The sequence below is a fragment of the Gigantopelta aegis genome, chromosome 4, assembly GCF_016097555.1.
Source record: "Gigantopelta aegis isolate Gae_Host chromosome 4, Gae_host_genome, whole genome shotgun sequence".
NCBI lineage: Eukaryota > Metazoa > Mollusca > Gastropoda > Neomphalida > Peltospiridae > Gigantopelta > Gigantopelta aegis.
The window spans coordinates 119,202,981-119,225,304 of record NC_054702.1 but is presented as its reverse complement, the minus strand read 5'-3'; the positions used below and the strand labels follow the sequence as shown (position 1 = coordinate 119,225,304).

At 32.2% G+C, this 22,324-nt stretch overlaps 1 protein-coding gene across 1 annotated transcript in view; it reads right to left on the bottom strand.

Annotated features, from left to right (window-relative positions):
- The window catches only part of LOC121370229, an 89,587-nt gene that overhangs the window by 30,046 nt on the left and 37,217 nt on the right, over window positions 1–22,324 (bottom strand). Inside the window, exons 5-8 of the mRNA XM_041495353.1 lie at window positions 19,113–19,241; window positions 15,058–15,282; window positions 13,170–13,426; window positions 8,885–8,962 (exon numbers count right to left, since the gene is read on the bottom strand). Coding sequence (XP_041351287.1) covers window positions 8,885–8,962; window positions 13,170–13,426; window positions 15,058–15,282; window positions 19,113–19,241 — 689 coding nt within the window. The remainder of the gene's footprint in view (window positions 1–8,884; window positions 8,963–13,169; window positions 13,427–15,057; window positions 15,283–19,112; window positions 19,242–22,324) is intronic.

The window sequence follows — 22,324 nt, the reverse complement described above, 5'->3', positions numbered from 1 at the left end:
GCGTTATATATTGTTGAATATGCATACCAGTCCAAATGCCTGTCCTCTCCTTTAACTATACGATTATACTTGATATTAAGCAGTAATGTGCGTTATATATTGTTGAATATGCATACCAGTCCAAATGTCTTGCGTGAGGATTCCTTTAATAACTATTAAATAACTATTAAAAATGGTTTTGTAGTATTCATATGGCAAAGGAAAATGTATTTCGATAATTCGTAATTTTTCCCGTGCACAATCGGCCAGTCATAATATTTCATCATTAAAATGTTAACAAAATAGTTGAATATTCCATTAAAAAGCAATAGGGTTAAGTATTAATTAATTTGTTTCTGTTACAAGACAATGAAAATGATACTTTTTTGGTATTAGTAAAATGGAACCTATGCGAAATGTGTTGATATCTAGTCTTGTGCCAAACTGAATCAAGACTAGGAAACGATGAGCTAAATTTAAGTGGATCTTTTCCAATAATAAAAGTTTTATCGTGTTAATCCAAACTGAATCAAGACCAGGCAACGATGTGCTAAATTTAAGTGGGATCTTTTCCAATAATCAAATTGTATCTTGACAATAAACAAGTTGGTATTTGATGTTTATTATGTGCTTTTGTAATTCTAAATCTAATTCTATGGCACAAAGGGTAAATTGACAGAATTTTCAACAATTTTAAAATTAAAATAACTGCAAGTCAATTGTGACTCGCAGTTTTGATAGGGCCAGAAAAAAAGAGGTTACTTGTTTCCTATTACATGTTGGGAAAATATAGGGTAGGTAGGTAGGAAAAACATTTTATTTTGGAAAATAATTTTATTTGTGGATATTAAATAGAGGTGTTGACTATCGGTATCCAAAATAACCCCTGCATGTATAGAAATACATTATGCAAACCAACAATACCATTCATCATTGTCCTTTGAATCTGACTGGACAGTCAAGATGAAAAACAATTATTTTGTTTACCCGTCTCCATTGTATGTTGGTAATGCTATGGGCTTCAAATTCCACACATTGCAAATGGGATTTTTAATCGCTGTACCGGCTCTAAAGCTAGTGAGAGTTTTGAAAACCTCAATGGCTAGGTGTAACCACTTACACCGACCAGTGTCCAGAACTGGTTTATCAAAGGCTGTGGCATGTACTGTCCTCTCTGTGGGAGAGTGCATATAAAAGATCCCTTGCTGTTTAGTACAGGGCTTCTAGAATTTTTATAAAATCCACTAGCCATGAGATCAGTGATTTTTTAAATTTACTAGCCACAATTAAAAATTCACTAACCCTACTTCTCTTTAAGTTAAGGCAATTTTACTAAATAACAGTAATAATGAGATGCCACCTAAACAGGAAGATAGAGCTTAAAAAGACTAACATTGGGGGGTTGGGGTGGGCAGGATATTTATATTTACAAAATAGACTTAACTGCAACATTGGACCAAAACAAATTCACTAGCCATCAGGCATGGCAATAGTAGTTATATATTAGCCCAACATTGAATATAACTAGTCATGGGAGTGGGGCTACCATAATCTAGAAGCCATATTAATAATAAGCAGCAGGTTTCCTCTCATACTAACACTAACTTATGAAGCTATGTCCGGGCAGTCAGTCGCCACAGCTGGACTGTCTGTCCAGGACAATTTTCGAGTACAAAAAAAGATTTAGGGTCAGCAGGTTCAAGTTAGGGATAAAAATAAACTTCTTAAATATTTTTAAAAGTTGTTTTAAGACTCCAGATGTAAATTATTGTAAATGTATTATATAATTTAGGCGTTTGTAAGACACCACTAACAACAGGTATAACTGACAGAAAATTAGTTTTGAAAACTGATTTTTTTTTTTCTTAATTCTTATTTAACATTACTCCATCAATTGTAATTCAGTAACAATTAAGATAACAAGTAACAAAACTTCGTATGCACTTGTTTTTCAACATAAGTATTACTGCAATTTCCACATGTGTCTTTCACAAGATTTAACTAAATATATGCTAGTATAAATAGTCTCTATTCTAACAGTAATTACTAATACATGTATATACTATTATAATCTGACCCATAGTAATGTGCATGCGTGTATACATACTATTAGAATCTGACCCATAGTAATGCACATGCATGTATACATACTATTACACTCTGACCCATAGTAATGCACATGCATGTATACATACTATTACACTCTGACCCATAGTAATGCACATACATGTATATACACTCTGACCCATAGTAATGCACATACATGTATATACATGCACTCTTGTCTAACAAAATTAGTAACTCTATAATACATATATTACATAAACCTTCACAAGCATGCTATTGTATATAATATATATATATATATATACAAAATAATAAAATTAAACAACAAATAAATAAAACAATAAAATAAAGATCACATTAAGAAACAAATAAAATAAATAATGTTCTGTAAAAGAGGTACTTTCAACTGGGGTAAACTGTTTCCATAAACAAAGTTATTTCATACTCTGTCATTTTCAGGATTGCAAACATACTATAAAACATTTCTTTTAATGATTATTATTTGCTGTTAAGTACACACAATTACGTTATTTGCATTTTGTTCACTAGCCAATTGTGATCATCTGTGTTAGTTGATGCAAGTTCTTGTACCGGTATGTCCAACAAAAGTGTTTACCTTTGTATAACCCCTCCACCCACCCCCGTCTGTAACACTTTATTGGTTGTTTGTTCTCACCATACATATGTTATGGGTAAGTCTGTATTACTCAGTCTGCCTTGTCGGTATGCACATTCTGTGACACACAATGAGCCTTTGAAGAAACAACAGCAGCAGTCCCAAGGAACTCGTAATGGCCTGTCTGTCATCACTCCCAGTGTAATCATTTAGTTTGTAAATATCACATAACAACGTCTGCTGCAGAACTGTCACTTTGAACATATAATTATTGATAATAATGAAGCATGTTAAACTTGTATCTCTACTGAAGGCAGTGTCCAAAGGATATTTGACAAGACTGTCATAGTGCTCTGTGATTCTGGAGACTTTACCATTTTTATAATAGTTAACATTAGTAAAATTAATTACCTGTTTTAAAATGTGTGAGTACATACACACACACATCTATCTGTATAAACCTTTGTATATGTATAAATATATATAAATGTAAACAAAGAGTAAATAATTAACAAAGAAGCGAGTGTTGGAAATAGGAGTGGAGCCAAGAGTGTAAAATAGATGTTTTGACAAGCATGCATTTCAATCTGACAAAAGCGACTCTCTTGTCCATCTCACAATGTATGGCAATGTTTTCTTTTTAAACTTTTCATTAGCGACAACTGAAAACTTACTGAATAAAATGTTAACTAAAGGAAGTAAGAAAAAAGTTGTACTCTAGGTATGTAACAACTTATTTATAAATATAAAACAAATAGTACTATATGTATGTAACAAATTATTTGTAAAAATAAAAAAGTAGTACTATATATTGGTAACAACTTATTTATCGATATAACAAAAAATTGTACTATATGTATGTAACAATTTATTTATTAATATAGTAAAGCAGTACTTAACAACGTATTTATCAATATATAATAGTAGTACTTTCTGTATGTAAGAACTTATTTATCAATATAAAAAAGTAATACAATATGTATATAACAAATATTTATCAATATAAAAAAGTAGTACCATATGTATGTAAGAACTTATTATCAATATAAAAAAGTAGTACCATATGTATGTAAGAACTTATTATCAATATAAAAAAGTAGTACCATATGTATCTAAGAACTTATTATCAATATAAAAAAGTTTATTACCCCAGCGGTCACTCATAACAGGGAAAATATTTTCCATATTTTCTCAGTGAGAAATATTCTGCATTGGTTTAATGAACAATACTATTGGACAATTTGACGCTTACAAAACAATGACTTTGTCGGTACTAAATATGACGTCATTACGATTTGACAAACCCAAGATGACGTCATGTAGTTTAAAGAGTTTGCGTTTACGGGTCTCATTATAGATTTTGAAGCAGAATAAAGAGAACTTGTGTGTTTTTTAAATTATCTTTGAACGTGATTAAATTACAACGTTATAGTAATTCTCAGAACAGTGCGTATTTAGTGTTTTCCTTCATTTCCATACAGGTTGGCCTTCGTTCATGTGCGTGGAAAATAAAGGTTTTTAGAAGAAAAAAAATAGCTGAGGTAATAAATAGAATAACAAACTCGGTTCCAGTTATTATCAAATTTATGTCCCTCGTGAAATAAATTTGATAATAACTGGTAACTCGTTTATTATACTCTATAGTCTATATACCAGGTCTGTATGTAACAATTTATTTATCAATACCATATGATCACTTATCATTGTACTATTTAAAAAAAGTAGTACTACATCTAAGTATGAAACAATTTATAAATCAACATAAAGAAGTAGTCCATATATGTATGTAACAACTATTTATCAATATGATATGATTATTTATCATTATACTATTTTTAATAAGAGTATCGGTGAGGTACATGATACGCCCATCAGGAGTTTAATGGAAAACCATATCTATATTCATGAATATGTTATGGGTATGATTCAATTTTAATTATGTGAAATTTTTGCAATGAGATGGATGAACAGTTTGTTTTGGACCAACCACCATCCCAAGTTCCTACATGTGGTTCACAGTGACCTAGTAATAGTATGCGACACACAGCCATCCCAAGTTGTTCTTACATATGAGGTTTGATGGTCCTGTATGCATCTGTATGCAAGATATGGTCCGGACAAGGATTTACTGTTATGTGCATTAGACCATGAAAAGTAGGTCACAGTGACCAAGTAATAGTATGGGACAAACAGCCATTCCAAGTTGTTCCTACATGTGAGGTTTGATGGTCCTGTATGCATCAGTATGCAAGATATGGTCCGGACAAGAAAACGTTGATGTACGTACGGATGGATGGACATACAACGCCATACCATAATACGACCCATCATAGGTGGGCATATAAAAAGTAGTACTATATGTATATAACAATTTATCAATATAAAAAAATCAGTACTACATATATCGAGGTTATTACCCTCGTGTTTTTCGGTATCGTCAATATCACATATTAGGAATAAAAATTGTATTATGCGAGCCTCTGGCGAGCATAATACATTATTTTTATTCCTAATATATGATATTGACAATACCGAAATACACGAGGGTAATAATCTCTTTACCATATAAGCTCAAGCTTAATACAACGTGTTTTTGTAAACTGTACACGCAACTTTAATTCCAGTGTGCCATTACTAGATATTCAAATGAGAATATGTGGCGCAGTGTATTTCTGAACGCAAATGACGTCAAACTCGAATGACGTCATTTTGGATGTCCTTACATCAAAATAAAGTTATGCCTAACGTTTTTTGTTTTTTGAACGCTGGACAGCTTTCAGTGTCAAATTGCCATTGAAATGTTTTTATTTGATGACTATGAATGCATACGTCAATCATGGAGTGTCACCCAAGTACGTTTGCTTAAATGTCAATAAACCTAGAGCCGAGACGCGACTAATTTACATCTAATTTGCAAAGTTATTAAATTCTTAAAGTAAGTGATCTGAAAAATATCACATACTTTGATTGCACTGAAAATGTAAGATATTATATGATAAATATATATATATATGTAACAAAAAAATTAGTACTACATGTATGTAACAAGATATTTATCAATATAAAAAAGTAGTCCTTTATGTATGTAGCAACTTACATGTATTTATCAATATATTTAAGTAAAAAATTATTTAGCAATATAAAAAAAAATAGTATCAATGTTGTTACAACTTGATGTATCAATATGAAAAAAATAATACTATATGTACATTTGTTGGTAACAATTTACTTATCAATAAAAAAAGTAGTACATGTATGTAACAATTTACTTATCAATATAAAAAGTAGTACTACATGTATGTAACAATTTACTTATCAATATAAAAAGTAGTACTACATGTATGTAACAATTTACTTATCAATATAAAAAGTAGTACTACATGTATGTAACAATTTATTTATCAATACCATATGATCACTTATTATATTTAAAAAAAGAAAGAAAAAATAGTAGTACTATATGTATGTAACAACTTATTCATCAATATCTTATGATCATTTATCAGTCATATCAATTAATTTATCAATTAAGAACTTGTAAGAACTTATTATTAATAAAAAAAACTAGTACTGCATGTATGTAACATATTATCAACATATTTATCAATATATAATAGTAGTACTTTCTATATGTAACAACTTATTTATAAATATAAAAAAACTAGTACTATATGTATGTAACAACTTATGTATCAATACGTTATGATCACTTGTCAGTTATCTCATTTAATTTATCAATATAAAAAACTAGTACTATATGTATGTAACAACTTATGTATCAATACGTTATGATCACTTGTCAGTTATCTCATTTAATTTATCAATATAAAAAACTAGTACTATAATTATGTAACAACTTATGTATTAATACGTTATGACAGACCTGTCAACCCTCCCACATTCTGCGAGAGTCTCCCGGTATTTTATAAAATCTCCTCACACCTGTGCGGGAGACAATTTCTCCTGTTAAATGACATTTTTGTAAGCATAAAAAAAATTCCGGAAAATGTCGACTACTTTCGGTTTCTGAGAATGTAACAGAACGAATTGTCCCGACTGTTTAACCTTTGCCGAAGTGAGAATTGTGGGATAGCCTATTTATATTGTTAAAAAAGGACATGGAGTTTATAAAATGACGTGTTATTATAATGTTTGTTGTCATCATAATGGTATATTTCACACGATGTCCGTAATGAGGTTTTACTTATGATTAATGAAAATACAATGTTTATTGCATCATTATAATGATTTTAAATAAGTACCACGCCACCGTTCCTCATTATAGTAAAAACTGAATATTAATTTATAAGATTTATATAAATTTGTCTTTGGTAATTTTTTAATTTCTTGTTCATGTTCTTAACATTTTTGAATAATTTTTTTTTTTTTTTTTTTAATGTATTAAATCATAATAATATTTAAACTTTAAAAAAAAAAAAGAAAAAAAAAAAAGATTTTTTTTTTTATTAATGCCAAGATCTAAGGTTAACAAGTATATAGGACATTATATAGTATTCATATAACTTATTGTAATAATGTTTTTTTTAAATCTTGCAATTTTGGATTAAATTGTGTGAATTTTAAAAATCTTCTGCTTTTTGACAAAATCTCCTGCTTTTTCAACACACACCTCCTGCTTTCTCTTGACTAAAGGTTGACAGGTCTGCGTTATGATCACTTGTCAGTTATCTCATTTAATTTATCAATATAAAAACCTACTACTATATGTATGTAACAACTTATGTATCAATACGTTATGAACACTTGTCAGTTATCTCATTTAATTTATCAATATAAAAAACTAGTACTATATGTATGTAACAACTTATGTATCAATACGTTATGATCACTTGTCAGTTATTTCATTTAATTTATCAATATAAAAAACTAGTACTATATGTATAAAGTAGTCCTTGTATGTATGTATGTAACAATTTATTTATCAATACCATATGATCATTTAAAAAAAGAAAGAAAAAATAGTAGTACTATATGTATGTAACAACTTATTTATCAATATCTTATGATCATTTATCAGTCATATCAATTAATTTATCAATTAAGAACTTGTAAGAACTTATTATTAATACAAAAAAATAGTACTGCATGTATGTAACAACATATTATCAACTTATTTATCAATATATAATAGTACTTTCTATATGTAACAACTTATTTATCAATATAAAAACTAGTACTTTCTATATGTAACAACTTATTTATCAATATAAAAACTAGTACTATATGTATGTAACAACTTATGTATCAATACGTTATGATCACTTGTCAGTTATCTCATTTAATTTATCAATATAAAAACTAGTACTATATGTATGTAACAACTTATGTATCAATACGTTATGATCACTTGTCAGTTATCTCATTTAATTTATCAATATAAAAACTAGTACTATATGTATGTAACAACTTATGTATCAATATGTTATGATCACTTGTTAGTTATTTCATTTAATTTATCAATTGAGAACAAATAATTTCATTCCTCAGTAAAACATGAGAACTTTATCTGTATACTTCAAAAAAAGAGAAAGAATTAAACAAATTAATTCTCAAAGTTAAGTAACTAAAAAACCCACCTCTAAATTCATCTGTTAATACTGCATGGTCACATTAACACAAATGAAAGTTCCAAGAAACTGATTGATCACTGTCATGCTTGTTATGATAAAACACTTGATGTAACGTGACAATATATCCACCTATCTATCTAGATATCTAGTTGTCTATATATCTATTGGTTTGAAAATCATCTGTCCAATACTAACAGACAGACAGACAGACAGAGACAGACAGACAAACCATTTGTTTAATTCTCATCTGCAATCAACTTCAATATTATAATGTAATAATTAAAAATCAGATTCAAATTTGTCTGTATTTTTAAAAAAAACAGGCACAACACTGCTGCTAGTGAACATGTTGTCTGGTTTAGATAATCAACAGACGAAAGCAAACAAACAGTTTGTTCAGATTAATACGCATACACATTGATAAACAAATACATACAGTGCAAGCAGCAATGCCAACTAACTAAATAACAAAATAACCTTTGTTCATGTAGATATTCCATCACCAAAGATGGATAAAATAACAATTAATAAACTGAACAAAAGTTGTTTTGCTTCCAAGTAATGAAATGCAAAAGCCACTTAAGGGAACCACTATGTAATAGAGCAATACAGTTTGCAGCATTTGACAAACCTTTCTTGCAACAGTCGAAAGATTGGTAGTCGAGTAGGCTTTCCTAGGAACGCGCTGCCGTGCAAACCTAGAGGTGTTCTGCAACAACATGGATGGCATTCAATCACAAAACAGACGGTACAGCTGACTACAAGAAACTACAGTACGGGATGGAAAGATGAACACAAGCCAACTGAAGGGAACTGCGCAGAGGAAGTAATTCATACAAAGGATGTTGAAGAAAAACATGCTCAAGATTTATTTCCACCAGTCCTCTGCAGGCTGGCAACAGTGAATGTTTTATTTCCACCAGTCCTCTGCAGGCTGGCAACAGTGAATGATTTATTTCCACCAGTCCTCTGCAGGCTGGCAACAGTGAATGATTTATTTCCACCAGTCCTCTGCAGGCTGGCAACAGTGTATGATTTATTTCCACCAGTCCTCTGCAGGCTGGCAACAGTGAATGCATGACCATGTACAGCTTGACAAGGTTTAACATGCTGTTCACCAAATCACCAAATTTACACAAATTAAAAATGAATATGGCAAATATATTCCCAGTATGAAATCACCAAAAAGCTAATTTCAAAATCAAATAAAACCTTTTTATACTTCATTTGGCCAAAACGAATTGAGGGGAGTGATATTTGACAAATTATGATAGGGCAGGGGTGAAATTTGTTTTAATTTGGAAAAATAAATTCTGCAATTATTATCCATCCACCAAAAATTTATTACGTTTTGCTAGCATTTTATATATTTAAAAAAAACCCATTATACATTTAACTAAATCCTTCTTGGAAAGTTTTAAAAACATGAGAGAACGTATTTAAACATTTAATAACACTGGCTGTGATACATTATCTGTACATAGCAATTAAATATAATATTACTGCTAACTGTAACTTGCATACACAAACTTAAATTGAACTTGGAAAGTACAATGTGCTTTTGGAATCAGAAAGTTATGTATTTAGATAGACAGTAATAAACTTAACATCCCTCATCTTCTTCTTTATGTGATGTATTTAGACAGATAGTAATACACTTAACAACCCTCATCTTCTTCTTTATGTCATGAATTTAGATAGACAATAATAAACTTAACATCCTTCATCTTCTTCTTTATGTCATGTATTTAGATAGATAGTAATACACTTAACATCCCTCATCTTCTTCGTTATGTCATGTATTTAGATAGATAGTAATACACTTAACATCCCTCATCTTCTTCTTTATGTCATGTATTTAGATAGATAGTATAAACTTAACATCCCTCATCTTCTTCTTTATGTCATGTATTTAGATAGATAGTATTAACTTAATATCCCTCATCTTCTTCTTTATGTCATGTATTTAGATAGATAGTAATACACTTAACATCCCTCATCTTCTTCATGTCATGTATTCAGATAGATAGTAATACACTTAACATCCCTCATCTTCTTCATGTCATGTATTTAGATAGATAGTAATACACTTAATATCCTTCATCTTCTTCTTTATGTGATGTATTTAGATAGACAGTAATACACTTAACATCTCTCATCTTCTTCTTTATGTCATGTATTTAGATAGATAGTATTAACTTAACATCCCTCATCTTCTTCTTTATGTCATGTATTTAGATAGATAGTAATACACTTAACATCTCTCATCTTCTTCTTTATGTCATGTATTTAGATAGATAGTAATACACATAACATCCCTCATCTTCTTCTTTATGTGATGTATTTAGATAGATAGTAATACACTTAACATCCCTCATCTTCTTCTTTATGTGATGTATTTAGATAGATAGTAATACACTTAACATCCCTCATCTTCTTCTTTATGTGATGTATTTAGACAGACAATAATAAACTTAACATCCTTCATCTTCTTCTTTATGTGATGTATTTAGATATAGTATTAACTTAACATCCCTCATCTTCTTCTTTATGTGATGTATTTAGATAGATAGTAATAAACTTAACATCCCTCACTTCTTCTTTATGTGATGTATTTAGATAGATAGTATTAACTTAACATCCCTCATCTTCTTCTTTACGTGATGTATTTAGATTGATAGTATTAACTTAACATCCCTCATCTTCTTCTTTATGTCATGTATTTAGATAGATAGTAATAAACTTAACATCCCTCACTTCTTCTTTATGTGATGTATTTAGATAGATAGTATTAACTTAACATCCCTCATCTTCTTCTTTATGTGATGTATTTAGATTGATAGTATTAACTTAACATACCTCATCTTCTTCTTTTTGTGATGTATTTAGATAGATAGTATTAACTTAACATCCCTCATCTTCTTCTTTATGTCATGTATTTAGATAGATAGTATTAACAACATCCCTCATCCTCTTCTTTATGTCATGTATTTAGATAGATAGTAATACACTTAACATCCCTCATCTTCTTCATGTCATGTATTTAGATAGATAGTATTAACTTAACATCCCTCATCTTCTTCTTTATGTCATGTATTTAGATAGATAGTATTAACTTAACATCTCTCACCTTCTTCTTTATGCCATGTATTTAGATAGATAGTAATACACTTAACATCCCTCATCTTCTTCTTTATGTCATGTATTTAGATATAGTATTAACTTAACATCCCTCATCTTCTTCTTTATGTCATGTATTTAGATAGATAGTAATACACTTAACATCCCCGATCTTCTTCTTTATGTGATGTATTTAGATAGTAATACACTTAACATCCCTCATCTTCTTCTTCATGTCATGTATTTAGATAGATAGTAATACACTTAACATCCCTCATCTTCTTCTTTATGTGATGTATTTAGATAGTAATACACTTAACATCACTCATCTTCTTCTTCATGGCATGTATTTAGATAGATAGTAATACACTTAACATCCCTCATCTTCTTCTTCATGTCATGTATTTAGATAGATAGTATTAACTTAACATCCCTCATCTTCTTCTTTATGTCATGTATTTAGATAGATAGTAATACACTTAACATCCCTCATCTTTTTCTTTATGTCATGTATTTAGATAGATAGTAATACACTTAACATCCCTCATCTTCTTCTTCATGTCATGTATTTAGATAGATAGTAATACACTTAACATCCCTCATCTTCTTCTTTATGTGATGTATTTAGATAGATAGTATTAACTTAACATCCCTCATCTTCTTCTTCATGTCATGTATTTAGATAGATAGTAATACACTTAACATCCCTCATCTTCTTCTTCATGTCATGTATTTAGATAGATAGTATTAACTTAACATCCCTCATCTTCTTCTTTATGTCATGTATTTAGATAGATAGTATTAACTTAACATCCCTCATCTTCTTCTTTATGTTATGTATTTAGATAGATAGTAATACACTTAACATCCCTCATCTTCTTCTTTATGTCATGTATTTAGATAGATAGTAATACACTTAACATCCCCGATCTTCTTCTTTATGTTATGTATTTAGATAGATAGTAATACACTTAACATCCCTCATCTTCTTCTTTATGTCATGTATTTAGATAGATAGTAATACACTTAACATCCCTCATCTTCTTTATGTCATGTGTTTAGATAGATAGTATTAACTTAACATCTCTCACCCTCTTCTTTGTCATGTATTTAGATAGATAGTAATACACTTAACATCCCTCATCTTCTTCTTCATGTCATGTATTTAGACAGATAGTAATACACTTAACATCCCTCATCTTCTTCTTTATGTCATGTATTTAGATAGATAGTAATACACTTAACATCCCCGATCTTCTTCTTTATGTGATGTATTTAGATAGTAATACACTTAACATCCCTCATCTTCTTCTTCATGTCATGTATTTAGATAGATAGTAATACACTTAACATCCCTCATCTTCTTCTTCATGTCATGTATTTAGACAGATAGTAATACACTTAACATCCCTCATCTTCTTCTTTATGTCATGTATTTAGATAGATAGTATTAACTTAACATCCCTTATCATCTTCTTTATGTCATGTATTTAGATAGATAGTAATAACTTAACATCTCTTTTCTTCTTTATCATCCCTCATCTTCTTCATTACAGTTTGTCTTATTGTAAAAAAAAAGAAAAGGCATCAACCAAATAAAACTGGTAATCACTATGAATGGTGTGAATGAAGATGACACAAGCTGTAGAAACAGGCAATGTGGAGCATTCCCTACAGGAAGGAAGAACAAAGTGAAGCATGCTGGTTAAGAACATCACTCACACATGACGCTGTGGCACAACAACAGCAGTGGTTCGACGTGAACAAAATAACACAACGACGAGAACATCACTAACCTTGGTGCCATCCAGCTTTGTGTTTGTCGGAGCGGCAGCCGCTTCTGGCTTGTCCTTGCCCGCCTCCATCTTGTTCCGGACGTGTTTCGGCATCGACAGACGCTCGATGGTTTGTCGGTTCACCTTGGAGGACACGGGGGAGGTCTTGTTCTCCTCCTCCCCCTCGCGGCTCTCCTTGCTCACGTCCCTGCCCGCCTGGGTTGGAGTCGCCGGTAGAGACTTGCGCGACACTTTTTGTTTTGACCTGTCTGGTCGGTCTGTGTGAGACAATAGAGTTAGTGTGTGCATGCATCCAGTAATCAGCATTACACTACAAACCATGTGTTCATGTGTCATATATCACACTTCATCTAATCTGTAACTGGTATTTCATAACAAACTGTGTATAATATATTTGATATACCACACTTCATCTGACCTGTAGCCAACTAAACAGCACTAATGAGCACTAACTACACACTACAAAGCTCTACAAATCTAACACTGAATGCGTCATTATTTACTTCTACATCCCTTATAAAAGAAAAAAAGAAAAAATATAAATTAAGTGATTTATCTAAACAGTATTAGTAAAAAGAATTAAAAAATTATTTGTTGTGTGCGGTAAAATTAAAACCCAAAGTGCACGATTGTGCAGCCTTCATTGTGCATGAAGTGGATCAGAGGATTGCACACACGACTAGCTCATCGCCCTGTTGCCCAAGTATCTGGTTTTAAACTCAACAAACACCTGCTTAAGTGGTGACAGAGGTGAAACACTAGTTAACACAGGTGTGGCAATTACTACAGCATACACAGAGTACACCAACATCAACAAGTAAGACGGGTCTGATAAACTCACAACTGTGTAGCATGTCCCAGCTGATAGCACACATTGGTGACTATCAAACTATCACGTAAGTACAGTGACTACTAAACTATCACACAAGTCCAGTGACTACCAACCTATCACACAAGTACAGTGACTACCAACCTAGCACACATGTACTGTCAGAGACTACCAAATTATCACATATACTGTCAGGGACTACCTAACTATCACACATGTGGTCCATGAATACAAACCTATCATATAAGTCAATAAACTAACACACATGTAGTCTGAGAACACCAAACTATTACATATGTAGTGACTACCAAACTATTACATATGTAGTGACTACCAAACTATTACATATGTAGTGACTACCAAACTATCATATAAATCACGGACTACTAAGCTGTATCACACATGTAATCAGTGAATACTCAACTATCACACGATGTACAGCTACTACCAAACAACATGTATCAGATAAATCACCGACTACCAAACTATCTTACAAGTATCATCAGTCACAACCTATACCATGCCCACCACATTGCTTGTATCACCCAACTTGTAACACCTCTGACATTTTGGTGATATTATCCGTGACAACTACATGTATATGACATCTATGGCATCTTACTGGTAGCATTGTATCATGTGATGCTCCTCTGTATCACCATGTGACACTACATCATGATAATTATGTGACACTATACCATGGTAATTATGTGCCACCACTCCTTATCATCTGTAACACCACACACACACCATGTTATAATAAGCCGAGACATCCCATCACATTACAATCACCTATAAGCTGGCACACCGCCATCGCATTACTGATTACAATCACCAGGGACAATTCATCATGTTATTCTCACCTGGGACAACCCATCATGTTATTGTCAGCTGAGGTAACTCATATGTTACCTTGAACAACCCATCAGGTAATTGTCAGCTGGGACATCCCATCAGGTAATTGTCAGCTGGGACAACCCATCAGGTAATTGTCAGCTTGGACAACCCATCATGATATTGTCAGCTGGGACATGCCACACTTGCCTATCGGGTGTGTACCTCTTGACAAGCGATCTGTGCTCTTACTCCTTGGCGACTGTCGTTCAATGACCACAAACGTTGGCATGCTCGTGGCCACACTGGATGGCCGGGCTTTCCGAGGCGTTTTACTTTCCCGTAGTTTCACCGGAGCCGCGTTGAGAGCCGCCATGCTCTTGGGTTGATGAGGAGCCGGATTACTCGAGGCTAGAAAAGAGCGACGGCCTTCGGGGATCGTGTTCAGGGCTGATGGGGGGAGGAAGGGAAGGCAAAAGAAGGCAAAGTTAGCAGTCAGTTAACTGAGTGAAGTTAACAGCCCTTCACCATTGTCAGTTGCACTCAGATAATCTACATGCTAGGAAAAACTGGACAATCTTAATTCATAATTCAGATATTTTAAGTCACAGATTTCTCATGTTACAGAGAAAAAGGAAGTAAAAATTAAACAAAATCAAATGATATTTGTATTTGTATTTACCAGAAAATGTTTGTAAAGTTAACATAATATATTATTAGCATTGAGATTATGATTCATGTTTTAAACTCTTGTCCAGTTTTTTAAAAGTGCAAACACAAAAATAAAATTGGCAAACAAGCTAACAAATTGCTAATAAAACAAAAACACTGAACTGAGCACAAAACAAAGAAAAAGAAAAAATTCTTAAAATTAACAAAAAAGAAGCAAGAAAGTTATTGTCAAGTGATGAGTATGAACCAGCTCTACAATGTGCGACAAAGTCAATGTGAACAGACAACAAAACACACAACACACACCACACCACAATACACAACACACCACAACACAACATCTTAGTGAGCATGATTAATACTTCAGACATCTTTGAGTGAGACAAAGTTTCTATTCTTATTTTCTATATACACCAACATGTACAGTCAATTCAATCAGGGCACAGCTATTAATTAAGCTTATCCTCTGTACACAAACCAGTAACAGGTTTATCTCCATCCTGGCAGGCCATCACGCTTAATGTACAAAAACCATTAATACTAATAACACAGTCACTTTTTGCAATGTCAGATTATCAACCCATATACTCAGTCACTTTGTGTGTCAAATTATCAACCCACATACAGTCACTTCATGTAGTCAGATTATCAACTCACATACAGTCACTTCATGCAGTGTCAGATTATCAACCCATATATAGTCACTTGATGTAGTCAGATTATCAACACATATACAGTCACTTCATGCAGTGTCAGATTATCAACCCATATAGTCACTTCATGTAGTCAGAATATCAACATATATACAGTCACTTCATGTAGTCAGATTATCAACCCATATAGTCACTTCATGCAGTGTCAGATTATCAACACATATAGCCTATGGTCACTTCATGCAGTGTCAGATTATCAACCCATATAGGCTATGGTCACTTCATGCAGTGTCAGATTATCAACCCATATACAGTCACTTGATGTAGTCAGATTATCAACACATATACAGTCACTTCATGCAGTGTCAGATTATGAACCCATATAGTCACTTCATGTAGTCAGATTATCAACATATATACAGTCACTTCATGTAGTCAGATTATCAACCCATATAGACACTTCATGCAGTGTCAGATTATCAACACATATAGCCTATGGTCACTTCATGCAGTGTCAACTTATCAACACATATAGCCTATGGTCACTTCATGCAGTGTCAAATTATCAACCCATATACAGTCACTTCATGTAGTCAGATTATCAACCCATATACAGTCACTTCATGTAGTCAGATTATCAACCCATATAGTCACTTCATGTAGTCAGATTATCAACCCATATATAGTCACTTCATGCAGTGTCAGATTATCAACCCATATACAGTCACTTCATGCAGTCTGATTATCAACCTGGATTATCAACCTGTATAGTCACTTCATGCAGTGTCAGATTATCAACCAATATAGTCACTTCATGCAGTGTCAGATTATCAACCCGTATACAGTCACTTCATGTAGTCAGATTATCAACCCAGATTATCAACCCATATACAGTCACTTCATGCAGTGTCAGATTATCAACCAATATACAGTCACTTCATGCAGTGTCAGATTATCAACCCGTATAGTCAATTCATGCAGTGTCAGATTATCAACCCGTATACAGTCACATCATGCAGTGTCAGATTATCAACCCAGATTATCAACCCATATACAGTCACTTCATGCAGTGTTAATTATCAACCCATATACAGTCACTTCATGCAGTGTCAGATTATCAACCCATATACTGTCACTTCATGCAGTGTCAGATTATCAACCCATATACAGTCACTTCATGTAGTCAGCTTATCAACCCGTATACAGTCACTTCATGCAGTGTCAGATTATCAACCCATATACAGTCACATCATGTAGTGTCAGATTATCAACCCATATACAGTCACTTCATGCAGTGTCAGATTATCAACCCATATACAGTCACTTCATGCAGTGTCAGATTATCAACCCGTATACAGTCACTTCATGCAGTGTCAGATTATCAACCCATATACAGTCACATCATGTAGTGTCAGATTATCAACCCATATACAGTCACTTCATGCAGTGTCAGATTATCAACCCATATACAGTCACTTCATGTAGTCAGCTTATCAACCCACATACAGTCACTTCATGTTGTCAGATTATCAACATCTTGATAACCTCACATGTCAGTAACTAAAGCTTTAACCGTTTTACTGTTTGTGACAAACTCTTGATAACCTGACACTGTTAGTATCTACAGCTTTCACCGTTTTATTGTTTGTGACAATATCTTGATAAACTCACACTGTCAATACCAAGAGCATTTGAGTTTTACTGTTTGTGACAATATCTTGATAACCTCACACTGTCAATACCGATAGCATTTGAGTTTTATTGTTTGTGACAATATCTTGATAACCTCACACTGTCAATACTGAGAGCATTTGAGTTTTATTGTTTGTGACAATATCTTGATAACCTCACACTGTCAATACCGAGAGCATTTGAGTTTTGTTTGTGACAATATCTTGATAACCTCACACTGTCAATACCGAGAGCATTTGAGTTTTATTGTTTGTGACAATCTCTTGATAACCTCACACTGTCAATACCTAGAGCATTTGAGTTTTATTGTTTGTGACAATCTCTTGATAACCTCACACTGTCAATACCGAGAGCATTTGAGTTTTATTGTTTGTGACAATATCTTGATAACCTCACACTGTCAATACCGAGAGCATTTGAGTTTCATTGTTTGTGACAATCTCTTGATGTTGGTGAGTAGGACTAAGACTACGAGAGAAGACAACACAGCAATAGGTACGATGACCTGAAGACTGTTCTACAGGTAGACGTGCTAACAAAGCAAACAATAGGAAACCAAAAATAGCATGTCGCAACACACATACCAACAAACTGAAAACATTTAAAATTAACATTTCAATAAGCAAACAATACAGAACAAACATCATCATCATACACAATAAAATTCAAGTGGATTTCATTGCATTGGACAGGTTATTTACTAAGTTGTTACTAAGTTTAAATTAATGGTAAAGTTTCTAGCAAATATTTATGAATTTGTGGTCATGAGTCCGTTGTTGTATAGATATCTCAACTTCCAAGTTTGAATCCATGGTAACAGCAAAGCTTTATAAATGTGTGGCTATTTAGTCAGTTGTTGAAGAGTGAGATGTGAAAAGTGGTTAGGAAAAGTAAAATTTCTTTTTAAATAATGAGTCATTGGTATCCCATGATTGGTGACAAACTTGGAATAATGTAAAGTAAAAAGTAAAATAAATGTTCTTGAAAACTACTACAACAAAAGATGATGAAGCTAGAGCAGGTTTCCAGCAAACGTCAAACACAAAGAATTATCTTCCTCAAAAAGATAAAATAGTTTAAAAAGCGCTTTGTGGTAAGTTTTAAGTTTGACTTAGAAATAATAATAATAATTTACTATTACAGAAAATAAATTTAAAAATAAACTACACATGCATTTTCAATTACTTTTTGACCAATCAGCAGCATGTATTTTTTCCTTTCTGCTGGAAACCTATTGAGGAAGAAACCCATAGCTGAGCTTACCGAGGACAGATTCCGGACGGTTGTTAAGCATTCCGGAGGAAGCGAATTCCGAGTTTCGTTTGTGATAGAGCACACTCGTCGACACGGACATGTGCTTGGAGGGGAGGTTCACAGCCCAGGGGCAGGGACCTAAATTAACAAGCATGTCAAATGCACAAAATGCAAAACAAGAAAAACAACAGAAACATGCAAAGACCATAGTAAACATATACATTACGCTATCAGATAACAAAACTTTGTTTCTAGTCAGCCTACCAACAAACTACTGCTGGCCAAAAAACTAATTGGCAGTATCAGTTTAAACTGAAATATTTGTGCAAGTTACACTTCAAAACACATAAAAATTGAACATTTAATTTCATTATTCTTGCACTAAATAAATATATTGTGGTAGTACACTGTTGACATCAGTGACCTGTACTTGTGTGATTTCAAATATTTCCAACACCCTTCTCACTGGACAGATGTCCCATATTTCACCGATCTAGAAACAAGGTTTGTGTCACCTATAAAGAATTGATCTAATTCAAAGAAGACTAGCTCCTGACACCTTAGCTTTAAAAACATTGAGGTAAATATAAAGGAATCTCACAAAATGCTAACTAGATGATTTTAATTTAAAATAATTGTCTTAAATTTAATGTCCTTCCTTACAAAAACAAATAAATCAATTGTTATTAAGGTTTTTGTTTTGATTTTTTGGTTCTGTTTGATCAGTTTTGTTTTTAAAAACAAAACCCCATATGTACCATCTGACAAACTGTATTTAAGTTTGATTGCCTAGTAAACACAGTAAGCTCTGACAAACTGTATTTAAGTTTGATTGCCTAGTAAACAAAATAAGCTCTGACAGAATGTATTTATGTTTGATTGCCTAGTAAACAAATTAAGCTCTGACAAACGGTATTTAAGTTTGATTGCCTAGTAAACAAATTAAGCTCTGACAAACTGTATTTAAGTTTGATTGCCTAGTAAACACATTAAGCTCTGAAAAACTGTATTTAAGTTTGATTGCCTAGTAAACAAATTAAGCTCTGACAAACTGTATTTAAGCTTGATTGCCTAGTAAACAAAATAAGCTCTGACAGAATGTATTTATATTTGATTGCCTAGTAAACACATTAAGCTCTGACAAACTGTATTTAAGTTTGATTGCCTAGTAAACAAAATAAGCTCTGACAGAATGTATTTATATTTGATTGCCTAGTAAACACATTAAGCTCTGACAAACTGTATTTAAGTTTGATTGCCTAGTAAACAAATTAAGCTGACAGAATGTATTTAAGTTTGATTGCCTAGTAAACGAATTAAGCTCTGGCAACACGTATTTAAGTTTGATTGCCTAGTAAACAAATTAAACTCTGACAAAATGTATTTAAGATAATAACAAATTATGGTCTGGTTTCATTTTGTTCAAACACAAGAAAAATAAGTGTTTAAAATTAGAGAACATTTCCTGCCAAAAAGTGTAATTAGTTTTAAAATGTGAAAACGTTCTAAGATGAAAAGAATAACAATCCCTGCTGGCTTTCATTTACAGTTGTAAATTATTCTAAACCGTATCAGCAGTTGATACTTTTAGATTGTAAATGAAGTGACAAATTATTCTAAACCATATCAGCAGTTGATACTTTTAGATTGTAAATGAAGTAACAAATTATTCTAAACCATATCAGCAGTTGATACTTTTAGATTGTAAATGAAGTAACAAATTATTCTAAACCATATCAGCTGTTGATACTTTTAGATTGTAAATGAAGTGACAAATTATCTGGACATACACAAGATATAGGTATTTTAAAAACCTCTCATTACACTGTCGGTTTTAGCATCTACAGTTTGATATCAATTTAATTCAACCAGCTGCATGTATTGCATTAATCATGACAAACATTTCATGGTGTTTTACCACAGAAGAAGAGAATGGGAAACCAAATAAACCATCAAACTCAAATTCTGTTGACAATCTGAGAAATGTTTTTTTATTTCAAAATAACTTCTAATAATCTAAATGTTCCCCAACATTCTTTTGAAATTCTTCCAAAATATCTGTGTATTTGGTTTCATTTCTTTTTTCTTCATGGTAAAAACATTTATCATTTTTATAATTATTTCCAGCAGAAGCCTAACAAGCACAGTGGAATTTTAACAAGTGTATGGTTAACACCAAATATGAATTCAAAATATTGATTGTACAAAAAGAGTTCAAATATTTTTACACATATTTTACCAACTATCTTTCAAATTAAGGCAAATGGTTGCCATATATTAAGCAAATCGGCATAATTTTTACTTACATATACTTCAAAAAAAGAATTTAGATAAAATTTTAATTCAGGAAGACTGTTTGAAATATTTGTTAATAATAGCACCCATTAAGTTCTTAAAGTGGAGACTTGTGACCATGAATAAACACAAGAAAACAAAAATCACTGAGGCCAACCTGAAACAAATTATTTCTTGTAACCCAACTACTCTAACAAATTATTCTTGTAACCCAACTACTCTAACAAATTATTCTTGTAACCCAATTAAGTAAATAAATTATTTTTGGTAAATCAACTAATTAACAAATTATTTCTAACACCCCCCAAAAATGAACAAATTATTTGTTGTAACTACACTAATTGAATAAAACAACTAAATAAACAAATTATTATTTCCCATCACCTACATTGAAGAAATGTTTTTTGTAATCTAAGCACTTAATTTTGACTGAGCCATTTTGTTTTTGTTTCTTGTTTCCCTATCCTATGACCAACTCCCTACTAAAATAATGGTCTGGGTCACATGAGATCAACTTGTTTAAGAATGACCCTGTGTTGGTGCACCAACTGGTGGGAGGAAACTACAAAAAGTTGCATGCATCTACTGTACACAAGCAAATTGTGGCGGCAACATGAAGCAGGCTGCAAAGCTCTACAAGCAAATGAACACAAAGAGATTAGTCGTTTTAGTAGGTTAGTTCTTAACGTTCACATAACCCTAACTTAGTGAGACATTCTAACGTCTTGTTCACTATTTGGTTATACTAGATTTACTTAGTAAAACTGTTTCACATGCAACTCTCAATTTTCTATTATGAGACATGCAGAAAAATATATCAATGCAACCATAGTAAGATGGTTTAGAACAACACACAATCTAGTTTCTTATTTCTGGTAAATAACAATGTAAAAGAAATGAACTTATAACAATGAAAATCCACCGTA